Source organism: Taudactylus pleione, unplaced genomic scaffold (assembly GCF_031769625.1).
Source record: "Taudactylus pleione unplaced genomic scaffold, aTauple2 ptg000662l, whole genome shotgun sequence".
Classification (NCBI taxonomy): domain Eukaryota; kingdom Metazoa; phylum Chordata; class Amphibia; order Anura; family Myobatrachidae; genus Taudactylus; species Taudactylus pleione.
Genome location: NW_028285064.1, coordinates 518,575 through 545,038, shown reverse-complemented (window position 1 = coordinate 545,038; position 26,464 = coordinate 518,575). Strand labels below are relative to the sequence as shown.

At 45.1% G+C, this 26,464-nt stretch overlaps 1 protein-coding gene across 1 annotated transcript in view; it reads left to right on the top strand.

The window, feature by feature from the left end:
• Positions 1-21,405, top strand: part of PTCH2 (patched 2) — a 32,275-nt gene extending 10,870 nt beyond the window's left edge. The window contains exons 3-24 of the mRNA XM_088455579.1: positions 1,287-1,476; positions 1,807-1,876; positions 2,474-2,565; positions 7,464-7,659; positions 7,771-7,892; positions 8,002-8,149; positions 8,685-8,816; positions 9,160-9,315; positions 9,450-9,542; positions 9,658-9,783; positions 10,332-10,450; positions 11,413-11,818; positions 11,927-12,239; positions 12,553-12,695; positions 12,985-13,165; positions 13,484-13,764; positions 13,867-14,004; positions 14,136-14,278; positions 15,847-15,946; positions 16,730-17,014; positions 17,709-18,221; positions 19,650-21,405. Coding sequence (XP_088311705.1) covers positions 1,287-1,476; positions 1,807-1,876; positions 2,474-2,565; positions 7,464-7,659; positions 7,771-7,892; positions 8,002-8,149; positions 8,685-8,816; positions 9,160-9,315; positions 9,450-9,542; positions 9,658-9,783; positions 10,332-10,450; positions 11,413-11,818; positions 11,927-12,239; positions 12,553-12,695; positions 12,985-13,165; positions 13,484-13,764; positions 13,867-14,004; positions 14,136-14,278; positions 15,847-15,946; positions 16,730-17,014; positions 17,709-18,221 — 3,947 coding nt within the window. The 3' untranslated portion in view covers positions 19,650-21,405. The remainder of the gene's footprint in view (positions 1-1,286; positions 1,477-1,806; positions 1,877-2,473; positions 2,566-7,463; positions 7,660-7,770; positions 7,893-8,001; positions 8,150-8,684; positions 8,817-9,159; positions 9,316-9,449; positions 9,543-9,657; positions 9,784-10,331; positions 10,451-11,412; positions 11,819-11,926; positions 12,240-12,552; positions 12,696-12,984; positions 13,166-13,483; positions 13,765-13,866; positions 14,005-14,135; positions 14,279-15,846; positions 15,947-16,729; positions 17,015-17,708; positions 18,222-19,649) is intronic.
• The last annotated feature ends 5,059 nt before the right edge of the window (positions 21,406-26,464 follow it).

Genomic DNA, 26,464 nt, shown 5'->3' with positions numbered 1-26,464 from the left:
CTCCCAACAGGTGCTTGTACGTCAAAATACTGTCACTGGCCTGTTTTGGGGGCATAGGGGTCTACAGAGAGCCTTGGAGAAAAAGTACCCACCAATCAGCTACTAACTGTCACTTTACAGGCTGCGTTTGAAAAATGACAGGAGCTGATTGGTGGGTACTTTAACTCTATCCATTTTATTTCTGCCCAAGGCTTAGTACATAGACCCTATGGTCACCAGTCGTCCCTCTTCTGCCTCGTCCTTTCACTCCCATCTTTACAGCAACCTCCCGTTTGAAGTTTGTACTCTGGGTCCCTCTGCCTCCTCTTTTCATGTCTGTTCTCTGGGTTAATTAGGGAGTTGAAATTCCTTTAGCCTCTCTCAATGGGCTTTGAAGCCCAGATGGGCCTGCGCTGCTTCAAATTAGCGCTAATGACGAGAAACTTTTCTTTCTTCCTCACAAAGTTCGCAAGCGGCACGGTGAATACCCCGGCGATGCAGTTCCCATAGACTTAGGACTCCATATGACAGGCACATTTTAACCCACTGTAAGCCAGGAGGCATAGCGAGCTAAATAGGATCATTTAATGGAGTTGCTACAAGGCGGCATGGAAACCTCCGTCTCTTCCTGACTATGGGCCTGATTCAGAGCCGGACGCTATTTGCGCTCGCTCGTTCAGAAAAAAGGGGTGGCTATTCAAATGAACCGTTCGCTCTTTGCGGTCTGTTCACACCTCTAGGTCTGAACAAGCAAACAAAACATGCGGTAGTTTTTTTGAAAACTACGCCACCTGGCCGCTCGCATCCTACGTCATGTCCGTTATTTATTAGATTAATCGAGTACATCGACCAGCGTATGAACTGCTCGCTATTCTTGTGGTTGGTTTTTCCTACCGCAATCATGCGAGCAGTTCTGGCTATAAAATAACCAAGTGACGTGGTCAATGACGCTGCTGTATTAATTATGCACACCCATAAAACGCCCGTTTTGACCTTTAAGCACGCCTGCGTTCTGATCTCCACTCCCCGTTACCACCCACATATGCCTCCTCCTGTCACTCAAAATAGCAGGCATTCGCTATTTAGCGAACAAACAATTTTCGGCCGCACTGACTGGTTCGCGCATGCGTATTACGATCTGTATGCATGCGCAGTTGGGCAAACATCACTCGGAACGAACAAGCGGCCACTTACGAGCGGCTCTGAATCAGGCCCTATGTGCACTGTGATCAGTGTTACGCCATCCTCTGTTTAGTGCAGCCATTAATGTAAAGATGCTATAACACCGTCTCCTTCTCCACCTCTAGCCGGAAGCAGAGTCAGCCAGGAGCTCCGCTATACGAAGGACAAACTGGGCGAGGAATCCATCTACACCTCACAAATGCTCATCCAAACTCCTAAGAAGGAAGGCGAGGACATACTGACGCAGGAGGCCATGCTCCTACACCTGAACGCTGCTTTGGCTGCCAGCAAAGTGCAGGTGTCAATGTATGGAAAGTAAGTAAGGCCGTATGCGGGTATAGAGTATAATATAGTGAGGCTTCCTGTAGGGTAACATAAAGTCGCTGGGATGTTTCCTGGCATTAATAAGACACTGCTGCTGCAGAGCCTCTTGGAAAGCTGAGCAGTCGAAACCGTGAAACCACCGAATGCCAGACTTAGTTTTGTGAGCCAGAATAGGTTCAGGGGGGGGTGGGGGAGTAGACAGTGATGGCCCCCGGTAGATTGTACATCAGTCTGGGTCACCCTAGTTTCTGATCTAGTGCTGTGCCTGCGTGGTTTGGTCATTTAGGCACCTTTCTTACGTACCCCTCCCTTTCCTCATAGGTCGTGGGATCTGAACAAGATTTGCTACAAGTCCGGAGTTCCGATTATTGAGAATGGGATGATTGAGCGGGTAAGTGCTGTTTATGGGCACCTTATTGTGCCAGCTGTGATTTGTCACCAAGCTTGTGGTTATAGCGAGTCAAGCCAGTTCTATGTCTCGCTTCTTGCTGTCAGTGTGTAGAATGCAGATGTAGATTCAATGTGATGCAGGCCGGAAGACCTGTCTCTCACTGTACTCAAGACCCACTTCTTCATCAATACCTTCCAGCTCTCACCGTAACACACTGATCCATGCTCCTTGCTCACTGCCTCTGCCCTCTGTACACCCCTGTCTGTCTGCCACTCCCCATTAGAATGTAAGCTCTGACGAGCAGAGTACTCTTCCCTCACTTATAACATCATCTCCACCCCACTGCCTACAGGGGTTCTGCCGCCCTGCTGTGTATTTGGGTATTATGACTGCGGATGCAGCAATGTTTATAAACCTAGTCCTTGTCCTGCAATGCGATGTACTGTTTGTCACTTTTTTTTATTTTGTTCATACAGTTTCTGTTTATGTACTTTGTAAGGCGTTGTGGACCATTGTAGTGCCATATAAATAAAGGATCATGATAATACGTAACCTACATGAGGTTTAATGGCTTCGGGGATTTTGACTGTCTTTCAGATGATTGAGAAGCTGTTTCCGTGTGTGATTATCACCCCCTTGGACTGTTTCTGGGAAGGGTCTCAACTGCAGGGTGGCTCCGCCTATTTACCGTAAGTAACTCTCGTCTATTTCCAACGATTTGCACATGACCGACTGCCACCTGCTTCTAGTCTGTGTTTGGGATTGGAATTCTGGGGGCGATTCAGACCCAGACGCTAAGCCGCGATCGCTCGTATCCAAAAGGGGCCGGGTATGCAAATTCCGCGAGCGCACTGTCTGGTGTAAGGACGCCCTCTATGGCTTAGAGAGCGACGGCAGAGTGAGCGCACTCCGGTATAAAGACGCCCACTTTTCTTTCTTAGCACACGTCATCTCCAGGAAGTGCATGATTAATCAGAACCATCGATAGCCATCGGAGAAGCACGCAGCGCTTGAGGTAGACCCTACCCTGCCGCAAGCACTGCGATCACTGCAGGCTGAAATACAACCAAGTGACGTGTACAATGACGCTTCCATGCTAAATATGCACGCCCATAAAACTCTGTTTTGACACCCAGACACGCCTGCGTTCACAGCATCGCTCCCCCGTTCACAAGCACCTTCCCGTTACCACCCACAAACGGCGCTATCTGTCACTCAAAGTAGTGCTCAGTCTTTGTGCTACGAGCGCACGTTTCCCGATCACAGTGACTGGTTCGCACACGTGCACTGCGATGCATGCGCAGATGGTCGACAATCGTCCATAGCGAGCGATCGCGGCTTAGCGTCCCGGTCTGAATCAGGCCCTCTGGCCCTGATTCAGAGCCGGACGCTCTGACAGAGCGCTCGCTCTGAATCAGAGCCAGTCTTTTATTTTTATTTTTTTTTATGTAGCGGCCTCCTGGCCGATCGCATTGCTGTGGGTTGCCACCCACAGCTAATGCGAACGGCCAGGATGACCATCGGGCTTGCGACGAGACCCTTGTGGTAGGGTCTCGTGGCCGCAAGCCCCAGAGAGCTTTCAGCTCAAACAGAGCCGGAAGCTCTCCCACTGACATCACTTGTGACGTCAATGGGGCCGCCCCCAGACGGTAAGCGTTCTCATGGGAACGCCTCCTTCTGGGCAACCACCCCCCCGGCCCGCCCACCAAAGGGGGCGTGTTGTCACTCAACATCGACAGTACGCACCCTTTGGTGCGAGACCTGGAGCGACGGATTGCCCGTCGCTATCCGGGTCTCGCGCATGCGCACGACGGAGCCGGCTCCATCGTGCGCATGCGCTCTGGGCCACCATCGACCTGGTTGCGAGCGCTCAGCGCTTGCGACCGGGTCTGAATCAGACCCTCTGTTCTAATTAGAATGTAAATGAATACTGATTTTTGGCAGACTTTATGAGTGGACATTATGAATACTGCAGGATAAAGGTGCATGTATCCGATAGATATGACCTCCTAATTTTGATTTTAATGTGTGATTGGGTTTATATTGCCCAGATTTTTGTTTTTACTTTTATTTTTGTTTGTTTTAAGTGATCTTTTTTTGCCAGTTGGTGCGACTTTAGATATTCGCCATTGGGCCGCCTTAAATACATTGTAAAAAATTCAGGTGTCCTCTTTTCTCGTTCTTCCCTCACCGGAGCCGTGAAACCGCTGCAACCAATTTGCCCCAGTGAAATCTTTCCTGCATCCCCTGTCCTAAAAGCCCCAGAGTTACACTTTTTGTGACAACCTTGACTGAGTCAATGCCACCAGTGTGGGCCCAGCCGCACCTTCCCAGCCCACCCACCCCCCCCCCCCCTCACTTTCCCTTTGGCAATTATGTTTCTATTAAGGCCGGGGGAGTGGGGAGGGCAGCGAAGGTTTTAGTGAGGGGAGGGCAAGTGGGAAGGAGGGGGGGGGGAGAGAGGGAAGGGAAGATGGAAGCTGGGACAATAGGGCCCATTCTTTCTGTTTACAAGTGTGTTTATCTATATGGGGCCCGGGCTCAGCTCCTGCTTTGTCAGCAAATGGTAACAGTGAGTATTGTCATGCTAATGATAGAGTAGATGGCAGCAGTTGCTAAACAAATTGAAATGCTGCCATTATTCAGAGCGCTGGTGAAATAAAGGACTGGGGGGGGGGAGACACAGAGAGAGAGGGGCAGAGGAGAGCCCAGGCTGAGACATGTCATGGGGTATCAGCAAGCCTCCTCTTGTATTGCCCCCAAATCCCCGAAAGTTGGCCCCAGCTCCCTATCATTTAGAGGAGTAATATAAAATCTATTGAAAATTCTTTTTTTTTTTTTTTTTTTTTAAATATCAAAGATTTATTTATTCATTGGCACCTGTCAGGAATCATTCAAACTTTTCTTTTTCCAGGAACCTGCCATACCCACTGCTCCCTGAGGCATGGAAAATGAATGACCATTTCTGTGGCACTGAGTCTCTGGCAGGGTTTAATTTTAGGAGGTCTGAATGTAGCCCCCTAGCCTGTGTAGATGGTGGATGCAGGTGCTGGGCCTGTTTGTGGCCGTGGGCCTGGAGATGTATGGCTGCATTATATGGTGTTTGCAGAGTCCCAGGCCTTTCCCTCTTCCGCTTCAGTTCAGCCTGAGGGGATCTCTCCCTCTATTAACGCAAAGAGAGGCAGAGAGAGAAGTTATACAACAAAGGAGCGGTAATGTGTGCAAAAAACAAAAGCGTTGAGTTGGCTTCAGTGAAGCAAGAAAAGGCGGATAAAGGGACTTCACTGTGGAAGCAACTGCCAGCCGCTTGGTATGTGGGAATCTAGAAGAATCAGCCTAGTTTCTGGCCAGATTTAATGAATTATTGCACTGCCCCCGTGTAAGCCCAACCCCTCCCTAACCCACCAAAGTGATTCTGTATGTGTGTCCCCCTTTTCTCTAGTTGTCCCTCAGAGTGGTGTTGGGTGGGGGAGGGGGCATTGTATCTCCTGGCCGCTCGGCTAATGACTGCTGTTGTCAATTTTTCTCCGGGCTTATTTTGCCCATGAAGTGTTCTCTACTCAGGGATGTTTTGGATGATGGGTGAGCTGTAAAATAGATTCTGTACCCCCCCTTTCATCCACATCTTACCTCTTTTTCTCCTTTCTCTACCTCCTCCTCCCGACCCCTCTCTCTCTTCACCCTCAACCCCCCCTCCTCGTTCACCTCCCTTTATCAGGGGGCTTGAGAAAACACAGAACTTGTTACGTGGGGTCATCACATCCTTTAGAGGGGTAGAATTGTGATTTTCCCAGCATCCAAAGATGGGATGCAAGGACCCACACTCCTCTATAAGCTGGTTGTTTGGGGGGCCCATAAATAGGCATAGGGGCCCCCTTTCAAGAGAGAGTGTTCTGTGCACAGTTTAACCCATTCACTACTGTGATTTGGATGCACTTGTTCAGGGGCTCGGCCATCCCATACAGGGAGTCCTGGCTCTCATTATCTGCTGAGGATTTTCTTGTCCACAGACTCTGATTTCAGAGGAAGCCAGATTTCTCCACATGGAGGTCTCCTCTTCCTCGCCATGATTTCATTGATGGTGTCTCTTACAAATCCCTCAGGTATCTGAAAGTATAAATTTAAGTTCATCTCTGTCATTGCTCAGATTTGAATCCTTGATCCCAGCCAAACTTATTCACTGAGCGGCCGGTACCTTGACTATGACCGGTACCTTGGTGGCCATGACTAGACCGATATATCCAGCCATATAACCTACGGCTGGAGGATTTCGTATGTATTCATTTGTGTCTCCTGAAAGTACCTTTTTGAGGGATATTTTATAACCTTATTAGAAGATGCAAATCTGCTCTGGACCACCCCAGCCAATCACAACTTAGCTTTCATTGTTTACATTACACTTGACAAATGAGAGCTCGTGTCTGGTTGGTTGCTTTGGTTGTATCCCTCTCTGAGCTGCTGCACAATTTTCCGCCTATTTATCTGAGATGTTCCTGGGACCATTCGGATGTCCCCAAAGTGCCAATCTGTTAGAGTTATTGTTCATATGCTGACATACAAAATACTTTACCCCATTACTCAGATGATTGAACCAGACATCTTTTTGATATATTTTTTTTTTTTTTGTATTTTGCTCTCAGCTGTAACTCTTTCAACCGTTTGTCTATGAACCCTGTGTATATTGATAATGATTGATAGTTAGGATAGAACTTACGGACGTTATCAGAGAGGTCTTATCCCCTTCGCTCTATCCCATTATATCTAACTAGTCCTATGCAGATTGTCAACCCGGAGCTGCTGCAGCTTTAGCAGATCACAGGCCAGCTCCTCATCTCTATACTGTCTTCTTCCCAAAAAGCAGAACTGTTCCATAGCCCCGTTTGATGCAGTCGCTCATCCTTTTCCCCCAGAATTCCTCTCTGGGCTCCCCGGTCTATCAAGATGTTACCGAGTGGTTGTTAATTGCCCTGACTTGCGCTGTGCGCTGATGAAATAGGAGCACACGGCTTTGTTCCCCTGTGTAACAGGATAATACATGCTCTTTTTCTCAGGATCTGACACGCCTCGCTGGTTAAGGGGGGGATGCAGCCCCCGGGAGCAACTTAGATCTTGGGAGGTGAAGACGAGAAAGTGGCAGTCAAACTATTTAAATAACAAAGACAGATTTAATATAATTTTTTTTTTTTTAAATTTCACCTTAAGTTCCCTCTAGCACTTGAGATGGAATGTAAACATCCTGCCTCTCAGCTGGTCGTGTGTGTGGCCGATCAGGGTTCTAGAGCCACAATATGTTCATTTATCATGGATGTGTGACCCCATAGAAGCTCATTGTGGCCATATTCTCCGTGTGATTTGATTTACAGTTAATATGGCTGCTTGTTTGTGTTCCTCGTCCCTTTAAAGTATAAACATTATGCAGGTGTGGCCGTTGAGGGCAGCCAGGCCATTACTAGCCATCAGAACAACACAAGGGAAGGACAACCCTATTATATTGCATTTGAGGTCTTGTCACCTGCAATCGTCAATGTTAGAAATTGCTGCGGTGTACGAGGCTGGAGGGGAAACATGAATAATGTGTTTCTTGCAGGGGGAGGAGAGACATCCAGTGGACAAACTTGGATCCCCTTCAGCTGATGGAAGAGCTCGGCCAGTTCACTAGCCTGGATGGCTTTAAAGAGATGTTGGACAAGGCGGAAGTGGGACAGGCGTACATGGAACGACCTTGTCTCGACCCCACTGACTCCGAGTGCCCAGAAAGTGCCCCAAACAAGAAGTCACAGAAGGTGATTTTTTATTGAAATCTACAATCAAAGGGTTTATGGCCGCACAGTGTGAAATGGTCCCATGTACATAAATATTATATATTAATATTACGCTTGTGTCTCTATCCTTAGACCCCAGACATTGTCTCCACCATCCGAGAAGGCTGCTATGGATTCTCTAAGAAGTTTATGTACTGGCAGAAGGAGCTGATTCTGGGAGGGATGACGAGAGGTCTAGAGGGAGAGCTGAAGAGGTACGAGGCATCACATTACATTTATCTAGCGCTGTCTACATGTAACGTTCCTCCGTTGAGCCATCTCCTCCTTCCCTAATTATGAGCCTATTTCTTCCCTCCCCCCCAGTGCTGAGGCTCTGCAAACCATGTACCTCTTGATGAGTCCTGGGCAGCTCTATGAACATTTCAAAGACGATTACGAGATTCACGACATCAACTGGAATGAGGAGAAGGCAGCCGCCATCTTGGAGTCCTGGCAGAGAAAGTTTGTGGAGGTAAGAACAGGCGAAGGACGCAGTGATAGAATTCTCAGGGTTATACTAGTTGTGATTTTCTTATCTCAATGAGAGTGTCCCGATAAGTGGTTGATCTGCAAAGGAATAATACTTGTGAGGCTGGGATGTGATACTTTGAGGCTGTTTTAGGAGTGGGAAGAAATATTTAGCTGGATGGTGGTGGGTCTTCTCCCGAGTGCTTGTGACCTCAGCCAACCTCTGCCCTTAATGGCCTGGAGCATCTGTAGTCATCACTCTTTGTTTAGGAGATTTGGTTTGGTGGGAGGGGAAAGGGTGAGAAGGAGGGATACGATAGAAGAGAAAGTAATATCCCAGGGATGACCCATACTATATACTGATCATTTCCCTGAGTTCAGTGTTCTACTTGTATTCGAGATGAATAAATGTGATCTCAGTGTCCATATATTTGCAGTAAATAAATACTTTATAGTGCATCAGGGAAATCCCTAAATCCACACTGAACATTATAGTGGAAGTTACAGGCAGATAATAACGATGTGTTTTCCTTCCACAGCAAGCTCAGCAGTCCATCTCCCAGAATGCGTCCCAGGACATCCATGCCTTCTCCACCACCACCCTCAATGACATCATGAAGTCTTTCTCAGACGTCAGCGCCATCCGGGTAGCTGGAGGGTACTTGCTGATGGTATGAAATTATACATTAATATAATGTTCTTAGCTCAGATTTTTTTGCAGCCATCACCAGCTGCTAATACTTTGATTGTAAGATGGCGGTGATAGCAGGATGGCGGTTATGGTAGAATGGCAGTGATGATGGGATGGTGGTGATTGGGGGATGGCGGGGATCGTGGGATGGCAGGGATTGTGGGATGATAGTGATGGTGGGTTGGCAGTAATCATGGTGGCAGTAATTATTGATTGGCAGTGATTTTGGGATGGTGGTGAATGTGGAATGCTAGTGATTGTGGGTTGGCAGTGATTGTGGATGTGGCACGGCAGTGGCAATAAATAATCTTCTCTCTCTGCAGTTGGCCTACGCTTGTGTCACCATGCTGCGATGGGACTGCTCCAAGTCTCAGGGGGCTGTGGGCTTGGCAGGTGTCCTCCTTGTGGCTCTGTCCGTGGCATCAGGATTAGGTCTTTGCTCCCTTCTTGGCCTCTCCTTCAATGCTGCTACAACCCAGGTACACAAATACTGACTCATTACTAAATGCATAGAAGTTGTTACTCCGCATAAGGAAGTGATCCTTAGCATACTGTGAAGTGATACTCAGCATAGCATGCACAGAACACTAACATAGTTTTGCACACTTTGCAGGTGCTGCCATTTCTCGCTCTGGGTATCGGGGTGGATGATATGTTCCTGCTGGCACACGCTTTCACGGAGACTAGCCTGAGTACCCCATTAAAGGTGAGATACTGCCCTATGCTTGTGCAGAATTTTGCCAACAGTATGTAGTACCCAGTGGCACTGCCACCCGTGACACCCCAGTCATCTCATATTTATGTTTTTTTTTGTGTGCCAGGAAAGAACAGGTGAATGTCTCCGACGTACTGGTACCAGCGTGGCATTGACTTCAATCAATAACATGATAGCCTTTTTTATGGCAGCCTTGGTGCCAATCCCAGCCCTGCGGGCGTTCTCTCTGCAGGTAATGCTTAAGTTTTCAGATGGGAAACCTGTTGTGTTCAGTGGAAGCCTGTGTACAAGGCTTATTTGACATAAAATGCATAGTCAAACGCTTACTGTATATGTGGAACGGAATATCTGAGCATAAATCAGGGATTGGGGTCTGTCCTGCAATCCCAGTGACCCTGGAGAGCAGTGAAAGGTGAGACCTACTAAGAGGTCTCTAATGGGAATGCAGGGGGAGGGGGGGGGACTGGGGGCTGCTTTGGTGAAAGGTGACATCACTACAAAGGCTTCGTATACATTTAGATGTCACTTCCCTGGGGGCTGTTGGTGGAGGGGCCGGATTTTAAACTCTTCTCTCTGGGTGGTCTGAGAGATAAGGATGTTCATAAGGCCTGGAGGCTACAGGATGCATCCATTTAATTATATACAATGTCATGTAGGGAATGCTATTAATGTTTTAACTAAACAAAAGTTTAGTTAAACTATTAATTAATCTCCTGGTTATGAATAATAGATGCTTATAAGACCGAAGACTAACACAATCCTCCTTTTTGTCCCTTTCAGGCCGCTGTAGTGGTTGTGTTCAATTTTGCGATGGTTCTGTTAATATTTCCAGCTATCTTGAGCCTGGACCTCCAGCGGAGGGAGGATCAGAGACTGGACATTCTATGCTGCTTCTACAGGTAGCTATAATGACAGATTGTGGATGGGGCCTGTTCCCTGGGTGTCTAAACTTTATCAGCTGGGACCAGCTTTCCCTATCTCTCAAATTTAAATGAACTTCTTTGTCACTTTTCATTACTGTACCATTGATAATATTGTACAATGGGGCTAAGGGCCTGATTCAGAGCCGGACGCAATTGGCGCTCGCTCGTCTAGAAAATAGGGGTGGCTATTCAAATGAACCGTTCGCTCTTTGCGGTCTGTTCACGCCTCTAGGTCTGAACGAGCGAACAAAACTTGCGGTCGTTTTTTGGATAAATACGCCCCCTGGCCGCTCGCATCCTACGTCATGTCCGCTATTTATTAGATCAATCGAGTACATCGACCAGCGTATGAACTGCTCGCTATTCTTGTGGTTGGTTTTTGCTACCACAATCTTGCGAGCAGTTCTGGCTTTAAAATAACCCAGTGACGTGGTCAATGACGCTGCTGTTTTAATTATGCACACCCATAAAACGCCCGTTTTGACCTTTAAGCACGCCTGCGTTCGGATCTCCACTCCCCGTTCGCAAGCACCTTCCCCTGTTACCACCCACATACGCCTCATTCTGTCACTCAAATTATCAGGCATTCGCTATTTTGCAAGCACATGAATTTCGACCGCACTGACTGGTTCGCGCATGCGTATAACAATCCGTACGCATGCGCAGTTGGGCAAACATCTCTCGGAGCGAACGAGCGGCCGCTTCCGAGCGGCTCTGAATCAGGCCCTAAGTCACAAAACAATTAATATTAGTTTGATTTATGATGTTATTCAATAATGTAAAACAAATATAAAAATGGAAACAACACTATAGGCCTAATACTGCTGCTAATAATTAACATAATAATTAGGTTTAGGTTTCATGCACATTATGACCAACTTTCTGGATATATAAATTAAGACCCTCTGTGCTAACCCACATTTCTTGTATGTTTATAGCCCATGTTCCTCCAGAGTCATCCAGATTCAACCGCAGGAAATGCCTGATGCCAACGACAATCACACGTACCACCCCTCACCCTATGGGAACCCCACAATTACCACCAGTACCCAGATCACCACTACTGTGCAAGCCTTCACGCAGTGTGACCCATCTGGGCATCATATTGTGACCATTCTGCCACCCACCTCCCAGATCTCCACCTCTCCTTCTGTCATTGTCCCCACCGTGGACCCCCTGGGATCGCAGGTTTTCACCCCCTCCACCTCCACCCGGGATTTGCTGGCTCAGATGGATGAGTCCAAAGTAGGGAGAGAGTGCGTTCCACTCCCCTTCCTAAAGTGGAGCCTTTCTGACTTTGCCAGGGAGAAGTATGCCCCCCTACTACTCAAGCCAGAAACCAAGGTGAGTGTATGGACCTAAGTGTAGCTGAGCAGTCAATAGAGCTGACAATCTGCAGTTCCAGACAGCAGTCTGTTCCAGTACTCAAAACTCTGTTCTTTACTTTCACAGGGAATTGTGGTGGCTCTTTTCATGGCTCTCTTGGGCCTTGGCCTGTATGGGACCACCATGGTCCATGATGGACTTTACCTGACCGATATTGTTCCTCGCGAGACCAAGGAATATAACTTTATCTCCGCTCAGTTCAAGTATTTCTCCTTCTACAACATGTTCATTGTCACAAAGGGTGGGTTTGATTACCCCAAAGCCCAGGAGTCCCTGTACGATCTTCACGAGTCCTTCAGCTCGGTCAAATACGTTGTTCGTGAAGAGGGAAGAGAGTTGCCAAAGATGTGGCTCCATTATTTCCAGGACTGGCTGAGAGGTAAGAACTGGATGAGTTCTAGACCCACAAAATGTCATGACTTGTAAATGAAGGACAGAAGAGACAGTCGTTAAACTTGTAGGAGACCAATGTCCTTGTTGGTAGCGTCTTGCTCTCAATATAGGAGTGGTGACTGATCGGACAATAGAATTGGCCTCTGATCACTTAAGCCATAGAATATTATTTTAATCATTTGAAAGACAGGTGACATATTGCAGGTTTCGTTGGGATTTCTGTCTGATTGTTTGCAATGGAAAGCCTGGAGGTTTTTGCGACCTAAACTGGTGTTTAACCATTTCTCTATTTTGTCTAGGGCTCCAGTTGGCATTCGATAGGGATTGGGAGTCTGGAAGCATCACACAAGATAATTACCGTAATGGAACCGAGGATGGGGTGCTGGCTTACAAGCTCCTCATCCAGACCGGAAACAAGAAGGATCCTTTCAATCTTAATCAGGTGAGTCCCTATTTTAGGGACATGTTGAGAGTTTCTGTATACTCCGAATTGTGGGACGTCATCCGTCTAGGATCTTCTGCAATGCCGCGTTTGACGATCTGAAACGTGAATATTACAGAACTAACAGAATTATGATAAACTTATGTTTTTGTGGCTTATTTAGATAATTTTCTTGCATTTGATTATTTTAATATTTAGTCTTTTCAAGTTCTTAAATCTTGCAACAAATGATGCTTGTAATGATTTCCCATGGACCTAAACATGTCATATTTTATTCTCTCCCGGGCAGCTGACTAGTCGACGACTGGTGGATGAGAATGGCCTTATCCCTCAAGACACGTTCTACATCTACCTTACGGTTTGGGTCAGCAACGATCCCCTGGGTTATGCCGCCTCTCAGGCCAATTTCTATCCTCAGCCGCCTGAGTGGATCCATGACCGATATGACACAACGGGGGAGAACCTGAGAAGTAGGTTTATGTCATAGTTTGTTAATAATGGCTGTGTCATTTACCTAGGGGGGAGGTGGACTGAACCAATGTTCATGGGAATGTGGCGTAAAAATCCACTAAGAACTTGAGATATTACTGAGGCATGAGGCACATGCTGTGATACAAATGCCTCATAGCTCGGTAACGTTCCTAGTGAATTCATAGACTATGTATTGGTTCACTTTTTTAAATGTCAACCTCCACTGTGTGTAGGATATGGTTAATGATTATAACCGACGTAACTATAAGTTGAATTTTCACTCACCGGATCGTCTCTCCCTCTGCCCCTTCCAACAGTCCCAGCCGCCGAGCCCATGGAGTTTGCCCAATTTCCATTCTATCTGAACGGTCTGCGCCAGACGTCGGATTTCATTGAGGCCATTGAGAGCGTGCGGTCGGTGTGTGAAGAGTTCATCAAGCAAGGAGTGTACAGCTACCCCAGCGGTTACCCTTTCCTCTTCTGGGAGCAGTACATCGGCCTGCGACACTGGTTCCTCCTAGCCATTAGCATTGTGCTGGCGTGTACATTCTTGGTGTGCGCCATCCTCCTGCTTAATCCGTGGACGGCCGGCATCATTGTAAGTACCTATAGCTGCTAAAATATCCAATCTTTCCATGTAATGTGGATAAATGGGGTTCAGAGAGCTGAAATACTACCGTTTTACTTGCTGTGTTACCAGGTTTTCATCCTGGCCATGATGACTGTGGAGCTGTTTGGCATCATGGGCTTAATTGGCATTAAGCTCAGCGCCATCCCTGTGGTTATACTTATCGCGTCTGTCGGCATTGGCGTGGAGTTCACGGTTCACGTGGCTTTGGTAAGCCGACGATTCAGTCTTTTGACACAAGGTTTAGATCTGCATTACCGCGCCATGCGGAATGTAGTGTGAGATACCCTAATGTTCTCCACTTTACTAATCCTACATATTTTTATTTCTTTTTTCTCCAGGGATTTCTCACTGCCATCGGCGACCGGAACCAGCGTTCTGTACTCGCTCTAGAACACATGTTTGCGCCAGTTTTAGACGGCGCCATTTCCACGCTTCTTGGTGTACTTATGCTGGCTGGATCTGAATTTGACTTTATTTTAAGGTATGATTCCAAATGTAGATTAGTAACTGAACTGTCTGTCCTCACATATCCCGTCCACACCCCTGTAGTGTACAGTGAATCGTTTTCATCTGTATTGTACTGATATGCAGCGAGGTTATGTTATATATATATATATATATATATGACCGGCTGAGGTTTAGGACGGTGGCAGGCAGCTCTCCTTTTAGCTTATTACAGTTCATGCAATGGGTTTAGCTGTCTAAAGCCCTCCACCTTCTGGCAATGGAGGGGTTAAATGAAATATTTAAAGCCGAGGGGGAAAAAATCTCGGCAGCGGTTTGACGTAGTTTGTACTAAGAGTGAGTTCTGGGGTCGGGGAGCTGTCCTGGCGAGGGATGATAGCCTGTGTGTGCTGTTTAAAAGACACAGTGTCTGAATGCCGTCCAAAGCCATTCCTTTCAACCTGGGAGGTCTTGTTTAGAGGAGCAGGGAGGCGGGAGGCAGGCAAGTCCTGGCTGATCAGGAAATAGCACAACTATCCCTCATGTAAACAGACGCGCTGTGCAGGATTTGGTATAAACAGCTGAAGTAGTTCAGAGATCTGACACCAGCCCCCCACCCCACCAGGCCTGCGTATGTGGCCCCCCTCCTAAACTAAACACTCAATGAGGGAGATTACAAGACCCAACATAAACACACATCCCACTTCTAAGAACCATGCTGATTCATAGCTTGGCACCCAAACCGATTAACCCCTCCGCTGCCCCTTCCAGGGACTGGTTAATGTGGCGCAGAGCATGTAGGTCTAGGTGCGCCAAAGCTTGGCTAACGCGCCGATTTTAATTTTAAGGTTTCGCAGGTTTTATATTCTGGCTCTGTGGTTGAGGCCTCGGAAGACGTCTGGCTAGACCTCTCTCTTGGCATCAGGACAGGTGACCCAGTTTTGCTCACGTCAATTCTCCGGTTTAAAATTGTGCCAAGGACGCTCTCCCTTCCCTTCATCCCCGGCTCTCACAGGCTATGAGTTTCTCCCATCCCCCTCCTTAGAATGCAGGTCCTAATGGATGGAGAGGGGGGGAGGGAGGGGAAGGTTCAGGAAGCAGGGGGCACCACCACTGACAGGCAAGGAGACCCAGGGGACAGCAGACTCCTAAACTCTAACCTAAAATCTAGTTGTGTAATATAAGGGGGTTAATCTAACCCTTTCACTGCCAGAGCTCACCAAACAATACAATGACAAAAGTGGGCCCTCCGCTAAATTCCTTGTGAATTATTTGACGATATCAATTAATAACCTATCGAAAAATATTGTATGATTCATATTATGATGCTAATGATAAACTATTTAATCTCGAAAACTTGGCACCAAAAAATTAAAAAGCATTTCCTTGTGTGTACTAAAGAGCAGGCTGAATGTTGTGGGTAGTAGTTCAGAATATCGAATAACTGAAATGTAACTAATCCTGCACCAGAAGGATTGAGTGTGTACAAGCGTAACCTAAAAAGCGCAATACATAAATACAACTTCCAAGATCCAGTTCTATAGCGTAACGTTGCATTTGCGCTGAGGGACCCGTCATAATCTTTGGTTTCTCTCCTGGCTGCAGGTATTTCTTTGCTGTGCTTACCATTCTTACCATCCTGGGACTCCTCAATGGTCTGGTCTTGCTTCCCGTATTGCTCTCTTTGATTGGACCCCCGCCTGAGGTGAGTCACATGACCAGATTCCCTCGCCAACTTGGAAGTAAAAATTATATACTGTACAGATGTGTCCTCACTTACAAGCTGTCCATACACAATCTAGCTCAAGATGCCCGGTGCCACGTATTTTTTTAATTTTGCGTCTTAGTCACATCGCAGACGCAGCAAAATGCTGCTCCGTGTTCTAGTGATGCTGGGCTGCGACTTGGTATTTGGTTTTACACATGTACAAAGTCTCGGAAGAAGCGCGAAGGAAGCTGTCGTGAGGAAAAGCCGCGGAAGCGCGCATTCGAGCCCTTTTTACACAGGTTCAGACTTGGTCGCACACAGATGTACAAATGTCCACACAGCAAATTGATCAGTGTAAAGAGCCCCATACACTTGAGCTGCGACTCCTCGTTCTGCCGACCCGAACCATGGATCAGTAACCAAACTCATCGTTCCACGGATATCGATGATCTGCGATCCGTTGGTGGATCGGGGAAATTCAACATGTTAAAAATCCCCAACTCACTGATTCCAACCATTTTTGGTGGGGATCGGGGAATCGAGATTTTTCAACATGCTGAATATCCCTGATCTCCCAGCCTCGACATCGGCAGAATGGGGAATTGCAGCAACCCGCTGCTCCAAGAAAGATGCCTGGCGTGTCTGAGGTACCTGGTTCTCCGAGGGGAACTATTTGGCGTGACTGAAGCGACACTAAGAAAGGACACATCTGAATATACGGCATGTCTGAGTTACATTTTATGTTTGGACATTCTATAACTGTATTGCTTGTATCCGTAGGTCACTCCCGCAGACAATGGTAACTGCCTCCCTGCCTCCACCCTGGAGCCTCTACCTCCACATCTTAACCACCACCACGCCTTCTACATGCGGCACAATGCTGGGGGAAAAGGGGGCTTCAGTGACACTGAGGACTCTTCAGAGTATTACTCTGAGACAACCGCTACGTCGGGGATCGAGGAAGATGACCCCCGGCTCTATGAGCGCAGCACCTATATTATTCCCAGAAAGCCATCACACATCCTACTAGAGGCCAGCCAGAACCCCTCCTACCCCAAAATCATGGTAAGATTTCAAGAGACGAGCTAAAGCGCTTATAACCTATTAATGGCTGTAGCAACATTGGGTTAATAAAGTGACCATTTTTAGTGTGCCCCTCACCTGCTTTCTATATATATATATAGCCACTACTGGAAGATATAAAAGTCAGTACCAAATATAGGGGTCTATTTACTAAACCTTGGAAAGAGATAAGTGGTTGGTGATAAAGTACCTACCAACCAGCTCCTAACTGTCTTTTTTTCAAATACAGCCTGGAAAGTGATAGTTAGGAGCTAATTGGTTGGTACTTTATCTCTGTCCACTTTATCTCTCTTCAAGGCTTAGAACATAGGGGTCTATTTACTAAGCATTGTTAGGAGACAGAGTGAAAAGTGATAAGGTGCCAGCCAATCAGCTCCCAACTGCCATCTCACAGGCTGTGTTTGAAAAATGACAGTTGGGAGCTGATTGGCTGGCACCTTATCACTTTTCACTCTGTCTCCTAACACTGCTTAGTAAATATACCCCACAGACCCTTATGTAATAATTAAATAGTTGGTTTTGCCTTTCTAATTATTGCCACTTTAAATCTACAGGCTAACTCGCTGGAATCGCACTCGCAGGCTTTTGTGTAAATGACCATATCGTCACCGCTGCCTTTAGCCTATATCTTGTCAGGGGAGCAGTGGTTTTAATAACTGTTATTGTTCTGTTACAGCTGGTGAAGCCTTGTAAAGGGAGCCAGGATGAACCTGTTAAAGACGTTCAGGACACTGGTAACAACGAAGCACCATCTGTGCCGGATTTAACCAGGAACACCTGCCAAGATCTGAAAGACTTTCAGGAGCCTAGAGACTGGAGAAAGAGGCATCAGCCCCCTCCTATGACACAGGGGCATGCACGGACTAAGCAGCCCCCCAATTCTAGGACTCCGTACAGCAGCAGGCCTCCAGGCCATAAGGCTGCACCTCCAGCCTACTGTACTAAGGTGACATTGCCTAGTGGCTCCATCACCACAGTGACTGCTACGGCCTCTGTGACTGTTGCCGTACATCCCAACTTGCCGGGAGCTGTGTGTGGCTACAGCCACGAAAGTTATGAGGACAGTGAGACAGACTGTATGGAACACAGGACTGAATGGTCCCGAAGTAAAAACAGGCCCCCAGAGGTGTACGAGCTGGAATATCTCGAGCAGGACAGAAGAACAGAGGGACCGTCTGTAACGCACTAGGTCAGTACCTCTTAGGGCTGATGAGTTCTGGTAGTGAAAAGTTTTTACCAGTATCTTATAACACAGGTCTGCCACCAAGTGGTTGTGTTGGCGGTACTGCCAGTGGATCTAACATTGAGAGGCCTATTTATTGAGAGCCCTATTGTGGCAACAATTCAGATTTTATTTAATTTTTTTATTCCCTTTATATAAACAATTAACAAAACAACAACAAAGAAAAAAAAATCTAAAAAAAAAAAAAAAAGGAAAATTTAAAACTCAATTGGATTTATTTTACAAATGATTGAAAAAAAAAAAGAAATATTATTACATTTTGAAGAAAGAAAAAATAAATTAAAAAAAACTACTTTTTTTAAAATGTATTTATTTTTAAAGATATCGATCTGTTATCGCCATGCAGAGATAGAGATAAAGGAACAGGTATCGCAGCAGTACCTGTACTTGTTAAATAGGCTTCCCTTTTCATTGGCGATAGTAACGCTATTTCAAGCTCCGCGCTGTGTTAGAGGCCAGTACACTTTTACAGAGGAACCAAATACATCATCATTTTTTTAAATGTTTTAGATAAGAGAGGCCTGCAGATGCTTCTCCTACAATGTCATAAAAGTCTTGCAAATGATTTAACACTTCATGCTGCCATATTTCTTTGTCATCCACACTACCTACTTGAATCAATAAGCTATCTTGTAAGAGACAATGTAGTATTAACAAAGTGTTAGGGGGTCACTTAGTTACACTTTTATCTAGAGTCATTCAAGAGCCTGACTACTGTTCTCGTACTGGATTGTTATAGTCATCGTCTTAGTTTTGTGTGCGACCCGTCGCCTGTCCCTGAAATGTGTTATAAAATACAGATAATTATGATTGTATCCGCATTAATGTTAGGCCTCTGTTTCCAGTCACATGTAATGGATATTTACACCGAGTGTGGAACAGTTTTAACCCTTAATAGGTGCAATAGTACACACGTAAAGATTTTCTGTCCAACCATCCAACTAGTTGATTGGTTGGAATGAAAATCTGGTAAGGTATGAAAGCAAATGACAATCAGCAATTTGCTCCTAAATGCCAGAAAACAGATGAAAATGGTCGTCAGACAAGTTTGTTAAATGTTTGATCTAAATAATTTGTTCATACAACAGTTTTTGTCCATTTTCCGGCGTTTGGGAGAAAATTGCTGATTGTCATTTGCTTTCATACATTACCAGGTTTTCATTCCAACCAATCAACTGGTTGGATGGTTGGACAGAAAATCTTTACATGTGTACCCAGCTTTACTGTTAGACAAAGTGTTATCCAGTGGTCAAAGCCTTGTACCTAATCCATCTGTCTAATCACTGTACTGTAGTAGCAGAGAGTTAACATTTAATCTGTGATTGGTGGAATTGAAGATTATTTTTTTAACACATTTTATTATTATTTTTGCAGGAGAAACCAAGAGAATTGTCTCTTTACTTCAACAAGCTGCAACCGTGTTTAGAAAACCTAACCCCAGGACCCGCCTAAAGGAGAAAATAAAGGACATGAAATATAATATTAATAATACAAGAAAATAAGTATTAGAGACTCTGTCCCTATTATATATTTTAATATGAAAATCAAAACAATATTTAATAAGCTGATCATGTACTGTAGGGGAGGGGGTCTCAACAAGACACCATAATGGGAGAGACAACCAACCCCCACCCCAAATCCCACTTCTATATGTCATCTACCAATCAGACTCACCAGTCTTGCTGCTATCTGTTAACTCATCCGTTGCTGGAGTGGTTTGAAAGAAAGTGAAGTGTATCACCAAGTTCCTCTGCCTGATGCAGAGTGCCTGCGTTTTGGGGAAATTGTGGGGAAAAAAGAAATTAGTCAACAACAAAAAAGGCACTTTTACCCCCTTCCCCACCCTCTGTTTTGTAAATGGGACATATTAAGTAGCTGAATTTTGTTCCATTGCTCAGAATGGTTTAAAGGTCCAGTCTGGTTATTTTTCCTGCAGGTAATTATTTCATTTCAGTGCTGACCTATGTGCCTCAGATACATATATGATATAAAGTGCTCTGGGAATGTATCTGAATGGACTCTCAACTTCCTTTATTTTATCTAGTTATACACTGTGGCCACTGCCATCGTATGCTGTGTGGAACATTGTATTTAACTCGCCTCTTAGTGAAAGAAATTTCGACATGACATTTGGACATTAGTGTGCTTGTCGCCTGCAGCCATTTTGAAGGCAGGATCAATTGTTTCCTCCCCATGGCTGTTGTTTCCAACCACAAAATGGCTGCCTGTAAGAGAGCAGCTTCAGGAGGGTTCTAGAACAACCAGATTAGCCTCTACCACAACATAAATGAAAGAATGCAGAGGCTGATACAGCCACCCTAGGCAAGATAACAGTTTGGGATCATCTTCCCCTCTCAATTTGTAAATGAAAGAAGAAAAAAAACAAACAAACTCAAAAACTGATTAGGATAATCTGGGCCAATCAGTGCCCACTGGACTTAGCAGGTTGTTCAGTGAATGAAAGGTCTGGCTGTGGGCACAGCATAGAATGAGCTCTTGTACATCCTAAATTCAATATACCCCCCACAAAGAACTTGTAGCACTGCAAATGATCAATACAAACCTATCTAATTAACCTCTTCATTCATTGCCTTCACTGCCAAGATGTCCGCCAGCGCCAAAGTGGTTGATGCCCACTTTGTATTAGCTGTGAAAACTTTAACCCTTTTATACACCCCCCCCTGTCCCTTTAGGACATTGATATATTTGTCCCTGTGTAGGGACCTTCATAGTATTCTCATGGTTTTACTTAATTAATATAATTATTATTATTAACGTTCTGTATATATTTCTTCTGTTGTTGTGAAATGGCAGCTTCTCTAACAATGTTAAATATATATATATATAAATATAATAATTAACCCTTTGATTGCCGCAGGAACGTGTAGAGGGTTCGCTCCAATGGCAGTCGCCGTGCCTCTCCCCGCGTCTCCCTGCGGTAAATCAGTAAAGGGTCAGGCTACTTGTTTGTGTCTATTTTGTGGACTGAAGCTTGGTACAAAGTGTCACTGTGCTATATAAATTATTTATATGAAAAGAAAAAAGGTTTATTTTTGTAGATTGTACAGGAGTTAGCCATTCAACTGAAGTTTATTTTTAAAGAGTAAAATATATATATTATATATAATTATGACCACTGTGTCCTGTGTTTTTTTTAGTTGTGTGTGTTGATGGAATTTGGGAATTCTGTATAAAAAAAAAAAATATATATTCTTTACTGTATGTAAGCAAGTTTCATAGGATTTAGGAATAAGAAAAAATGGGAATGGTGCGCAATGATACTCAACCTGAGAACAATTTGATCTACAAGTAGCTGCTACAATGTGTGGGACCTGCAACCCACCAGAATAAACATAGAAGCAAAAAAGAGACAAATGTAGCGCTTGTAGAACAAAAAATACAAACAATTTAATGACAAATGTACAATCAATAAAACCATTAAATCTGTAGCAATAAAAGAGTACACTGCAATCCCTAAGTAGGAGGTGGGTTGGAGATGTATATCTCTCTATTGGATGAATGTAAGATAGTCAATGTCACTCAATAGATCCAATTTAAACTGATATATAATGATGAGTGTATACACCAAACGACAGGCTGGTGAGATAAGTCTCCAAAAAGGCTGATGAAGTTGGAGCTGTGAAATAAAATGAATAAGCGGCTCACCTAAGCCTGAGAATGTGTCCAACCTTCAGTGGATACACACAAGCCGTGTACATATGCCCCGGTACCTGCACGGGAATCGGTCTGTGGCGTGAGGACGTACGCTGTGAGCGCTCGGTCCGTACACGCTGACCACGGCTGCTGTGAATGGAGCTGGAAGTCACAGCCGCTGACAGTGCATGTGGGAGCCCAGCTCAACGAGTGATTGCAAAAATCAGCACTGTGAGCCCTCAGACTGTGAGCAGGTATGTCCAGCCGTCAGTGGGGCCTGTATGAAGCGGCTGCTTTATATTAAAGCTTGATATCGACGTAGTGTCAAACGAGTCTCCTCTCGGCTGGGACTCTCCAAATCAGGAATGGACATCAAAATAGGCTGGTGTATATGCAGCAGTGTACAGCCCAAAATGCCTTAACGCGTTTCTCCGGGACAGCACTCCCGGTTTCCTCAGAAGGTGGGCTCATCATTATATATCAGTTTAAATTGGATCTATTGACTGACATTGACTATCTTACATTCATCCAATAGAGAGATATACATCTCCAACCCACCTCCTATTTAGGGAGTGCAGTGTACTCTTTTATTGCTACAGATTTAATGTTTTTATTGATTGTACATTTGTCATTAAATTGTTTGTATTTTTTGTTCTACAAGCGCTACATTTGTCTCTTTTTGCTTCTAGATTTAGGAATAAGCACATCTTATTATTTTATTTTATGGGGAAAAAAAAAATCAGAGAAAAATTATACACCGTTTTACAAATTCTTACACTCTTATATTCCCTATCGCATGAGGTAAATTTTTTTTGTTAGAAGCCAATTAACCTATCTGTATGGTTTTGGAGTGTGCACCCAGAGGAAACCAAAGCAAACACAGGGAAAATACAAACTCCACACAGATTGGCCATGTTCTGGAATTGAACTCGTAACTTCAGTGCTGTGAGGCAGTGATGCTAACCATTGTGCCAACCATGCTGGATTCAATAGCCACTGACTCCAAACTGGAAACTCCGCTTTCACCAGTGCTGCCAAAGGGATGAAGATCACTAGTTGTGTCCCTACAAATTGTCATCTGTACACAGGCTTGTAAAGTGATTAAGTTATATTAAACTCACTCATGAGGGTATATTTATTAAAAGTAGATTTTGAGTTTCAGGGTCTAAATCGCACATTTACTAAGATGATTTTTTTTCATCTTTATTGTTTAAACAATGTAAAAAAATCATTTCTAAGTGAATGTGTGATTTAGACCCTTAAACACAAAATTTACCAAAAATTTATCAAAATCGACCTTTATTAAATATACCCCATGGTCTCTAGTCCGCAGGGTCTCACCGGCAGCAGAGGGGAACAACAGTGCCCCCAAAAAAAGAAAAAACCAAAATCTTTACACAACATATTTCAGAGATAATTGAATTGTATTTTGTAATAAAGGAGAAAGTGCTAGCTGTGCTACCACCAGGGAGTACTGTATGTCAAGTTTATGACATATGCCCTATGAGAAAATTGACAGGATAAGAGCATTTTAGTTGAATGTTACTGGAACGCTGGCACCCGTCTGAAAATGGCTCTTTTTAAATCAATTATCCTTTCCAACCCACAGAGCTCCATTCACCATTTTACATAGCAACCCTCACATTGATTATTAAATTTAGGCCAAGGTACTGTCTTTAGAAAATAAGTGGGAAACCAGGAATACAAGCTTTGTCTCAAGGGAAGTGGGTCATTTTGGAAGGTGTGTTGAAGGATAGGCTAGAGTTCGCTAATAACTTGCCAGATATGCATTTTAACCAGGCTGGGTACACACCTGAACGATATTGGGCCGATTTGGCCAAATCGGAACGACAAATTGGGCATATTGTGCAGTGCCCTGCAGGCCAATCACACAATATTGCATGTGAGGCTGTACCTATTAATCAAGGTTGGAACAGTGGGCCTGATTCAGACCCAGACGCTATTTGCGGATGCTCGTTCTTAAAAAGGGGCCGGATATTTAAATTGAGCGCTCGCTCTTTGCGGTGTGTTGACGCCTCTATGCTCGCTATTTTGTAAAGACGCCCCTTTGCCGTTCGCATCACACGTCATCTCCGTTATTTATTTGATTAATCGGGAACATCGAAAAGGCATCTGAACTGCTCGCAGTGCTTGTGGTAGGATTTACTTCCCGCTATCACTGCGAGCAGTTCAGACTAAAAGACAACCAAGTGACGTGGTCGATGACGCTCCTTTACTAATTATGCACTCCCATTAAACGCCCTTTTGACTGTTAGGCACGCCTGCGTTCGGATATCCACTTCCCCGTTTTCAAGCACCTTCCCCTGTTACCACCCACAAACGGTACATTCTGTCAATCAAATTAGCAGCCCCTCATTGTTTTACGAGCGCACGATTTCCGACCGCAATGACTGGTTTGCGCATGCGCATTGCAAACCATACGCATGCGCAGTTGTGCGAACATCGCTTAGAGCGAACGAGCGGCCGCTTACGAGCGGCTCTGAGTCAGGCCCAGTGATCGTTCTGTCGTTCATTAAATCTTTTAAGTTTGTACCGACAATCATGTGATGTCCAGGGTGAAGGGAAATTTTAGCTTCATTTTTGTGTGTGGTGCATTTAAACTTCTAAAAATTCACATGAAATGTAACGTGAGTCACATGGAATGACCCATTTCTATAGGTGTCCAGTAAAACATGGAGCCATAGGCGTCTTTATAATGGGTGCAAGGTGTGCGGTGCACACAGGCCCCTGGGTTTAGGGAGGCCCACACCGCACACTCTGCACACATAGGTAATTATATTTACCTCTCCACCGATTCCCGAAGTGCTGCTCCACAGCGTCGGATCGGCGCTGCAGAGCAGCAAACACTCACTGTGAAAATGGCGGCGGACATTTTCCCAGTGATCTGTGCATGCGCAAAAAAGATGTCCCTGTGGAAGTAGGTGCGGGCGCCATTTTCCCAGAGACCCGCGCATGCGCAGTAGATTCTGTCATGAAGCCCACTCCTCTCTTAAAACGCCCCTGCATGGAGCCTATATGAATTTTACTTACTGCCATCATACAACGTAACCAAGAGACAGCTATAGCTGTTTAAAGATCATATGGTGGCGCATTGCTTTTAACCGAAGTTTATAGGTTATTTGTAACAACTGATGCACAGGAGACAGGTGCTTTAGTCCTTAGCAACCAAACATTTGCTTTAGTTTAGGTAATTAGTTTAGTAACTTATTAGAAAGTGGAATTATCCTTTAGCAAAATCTGTCCAGCATGCCTCTTGTTCTCAATCCCGGTCTTCAAACACTCCTAAACACATGGGGCTAAATTTACCAAACTGGCGACTTTTACAAGCCACTGATTCACAGCAGTTTTAACTCCAATACTGAATACAGAACCAGATGTTTTGCAAATAATAATAATATTTTTGAGTAGCTTAGTAAATCTAGCCCATCATGTTTTAAAGATGTCTATAGATATGCACAAGTGAATTCATCCACTTAATCTATAATTATTAAACATTTTCTGCAAGGCAAATTCTGTGTCTGTCAAGAACATGAGGATTTGAGAAAACTGCTTAGGAGGGTCGCGCTTCTCTGTCTTGCATCAGTCTCAAGCAGTTCAGAAGTGAGTGATAGTGGGACTGTGGGGATAATTCACCCAATTATCGGCAATCTGCGCATGTGCAGGACCCATTCTGCAAGTGTACAGAATGGGTCCTGTTAACACGCACGCTAGCCCTTGAATGCCTCTGCCTGATTGACAGGCAGAGGCATTTAAGGGGCAGTGCAGGGGTGGGGTCGGCCGGCGTTCCCGGAAACGCATTTTCCGGGAGTGGCCAGCCCAGAGACTGTGTGGATGTACAGAGTCTGCTGAGCTCGCAAGCTGGCCAGCCTGAGTAAGCTGAGGCTTACTCAGCTGGCCGTCACACCCATCACGATGGTCGTGAAGTTGCAATGGTAATCCCAGCACTGCGACTTCCGTTGCAGTGCTGGGTGTCATATACCTCCTGCTGCATTTGCATGATTGCAAGGATCGCACTGCAAAGCTACCTGCGTGCACACATCATATCTATAGCCTGCATGCAGCTTTGCTATTATTAGTATTATTGTTATTATCATTTATATGGCGCCACAAATGTTCCGCAGCGCCTTACAAAGTACATAAGCAAGTTGTAGACAAGTGACTTACAGTACAATACAATACAGAACCAGGACATGGATAATATATATTACTACATTATCGACCATAACACCCAGATAAGCAACAGAGCATAAGCACCCAAGTGTTAGGTCCCCTAGTGGTGAGTAAGAAGTAGATGAAACTAATGTAGGGAGAAGCACAAGAGGGTAGAGGGCCCTGCCCGTAAGAGCTTACATTCTTGCTGAATCAGGCCCTGTATTCTGTACTTCTAGCTGACTGGTTCATTCATACACAAGGGAGCTGACAGTGATGACATATTAAGCATAATTGAACATTTTAGGATAACAGACCTGCAGTTATAATGGAAAGTTATGGTAGCATTTTACTTTCGTGTTATA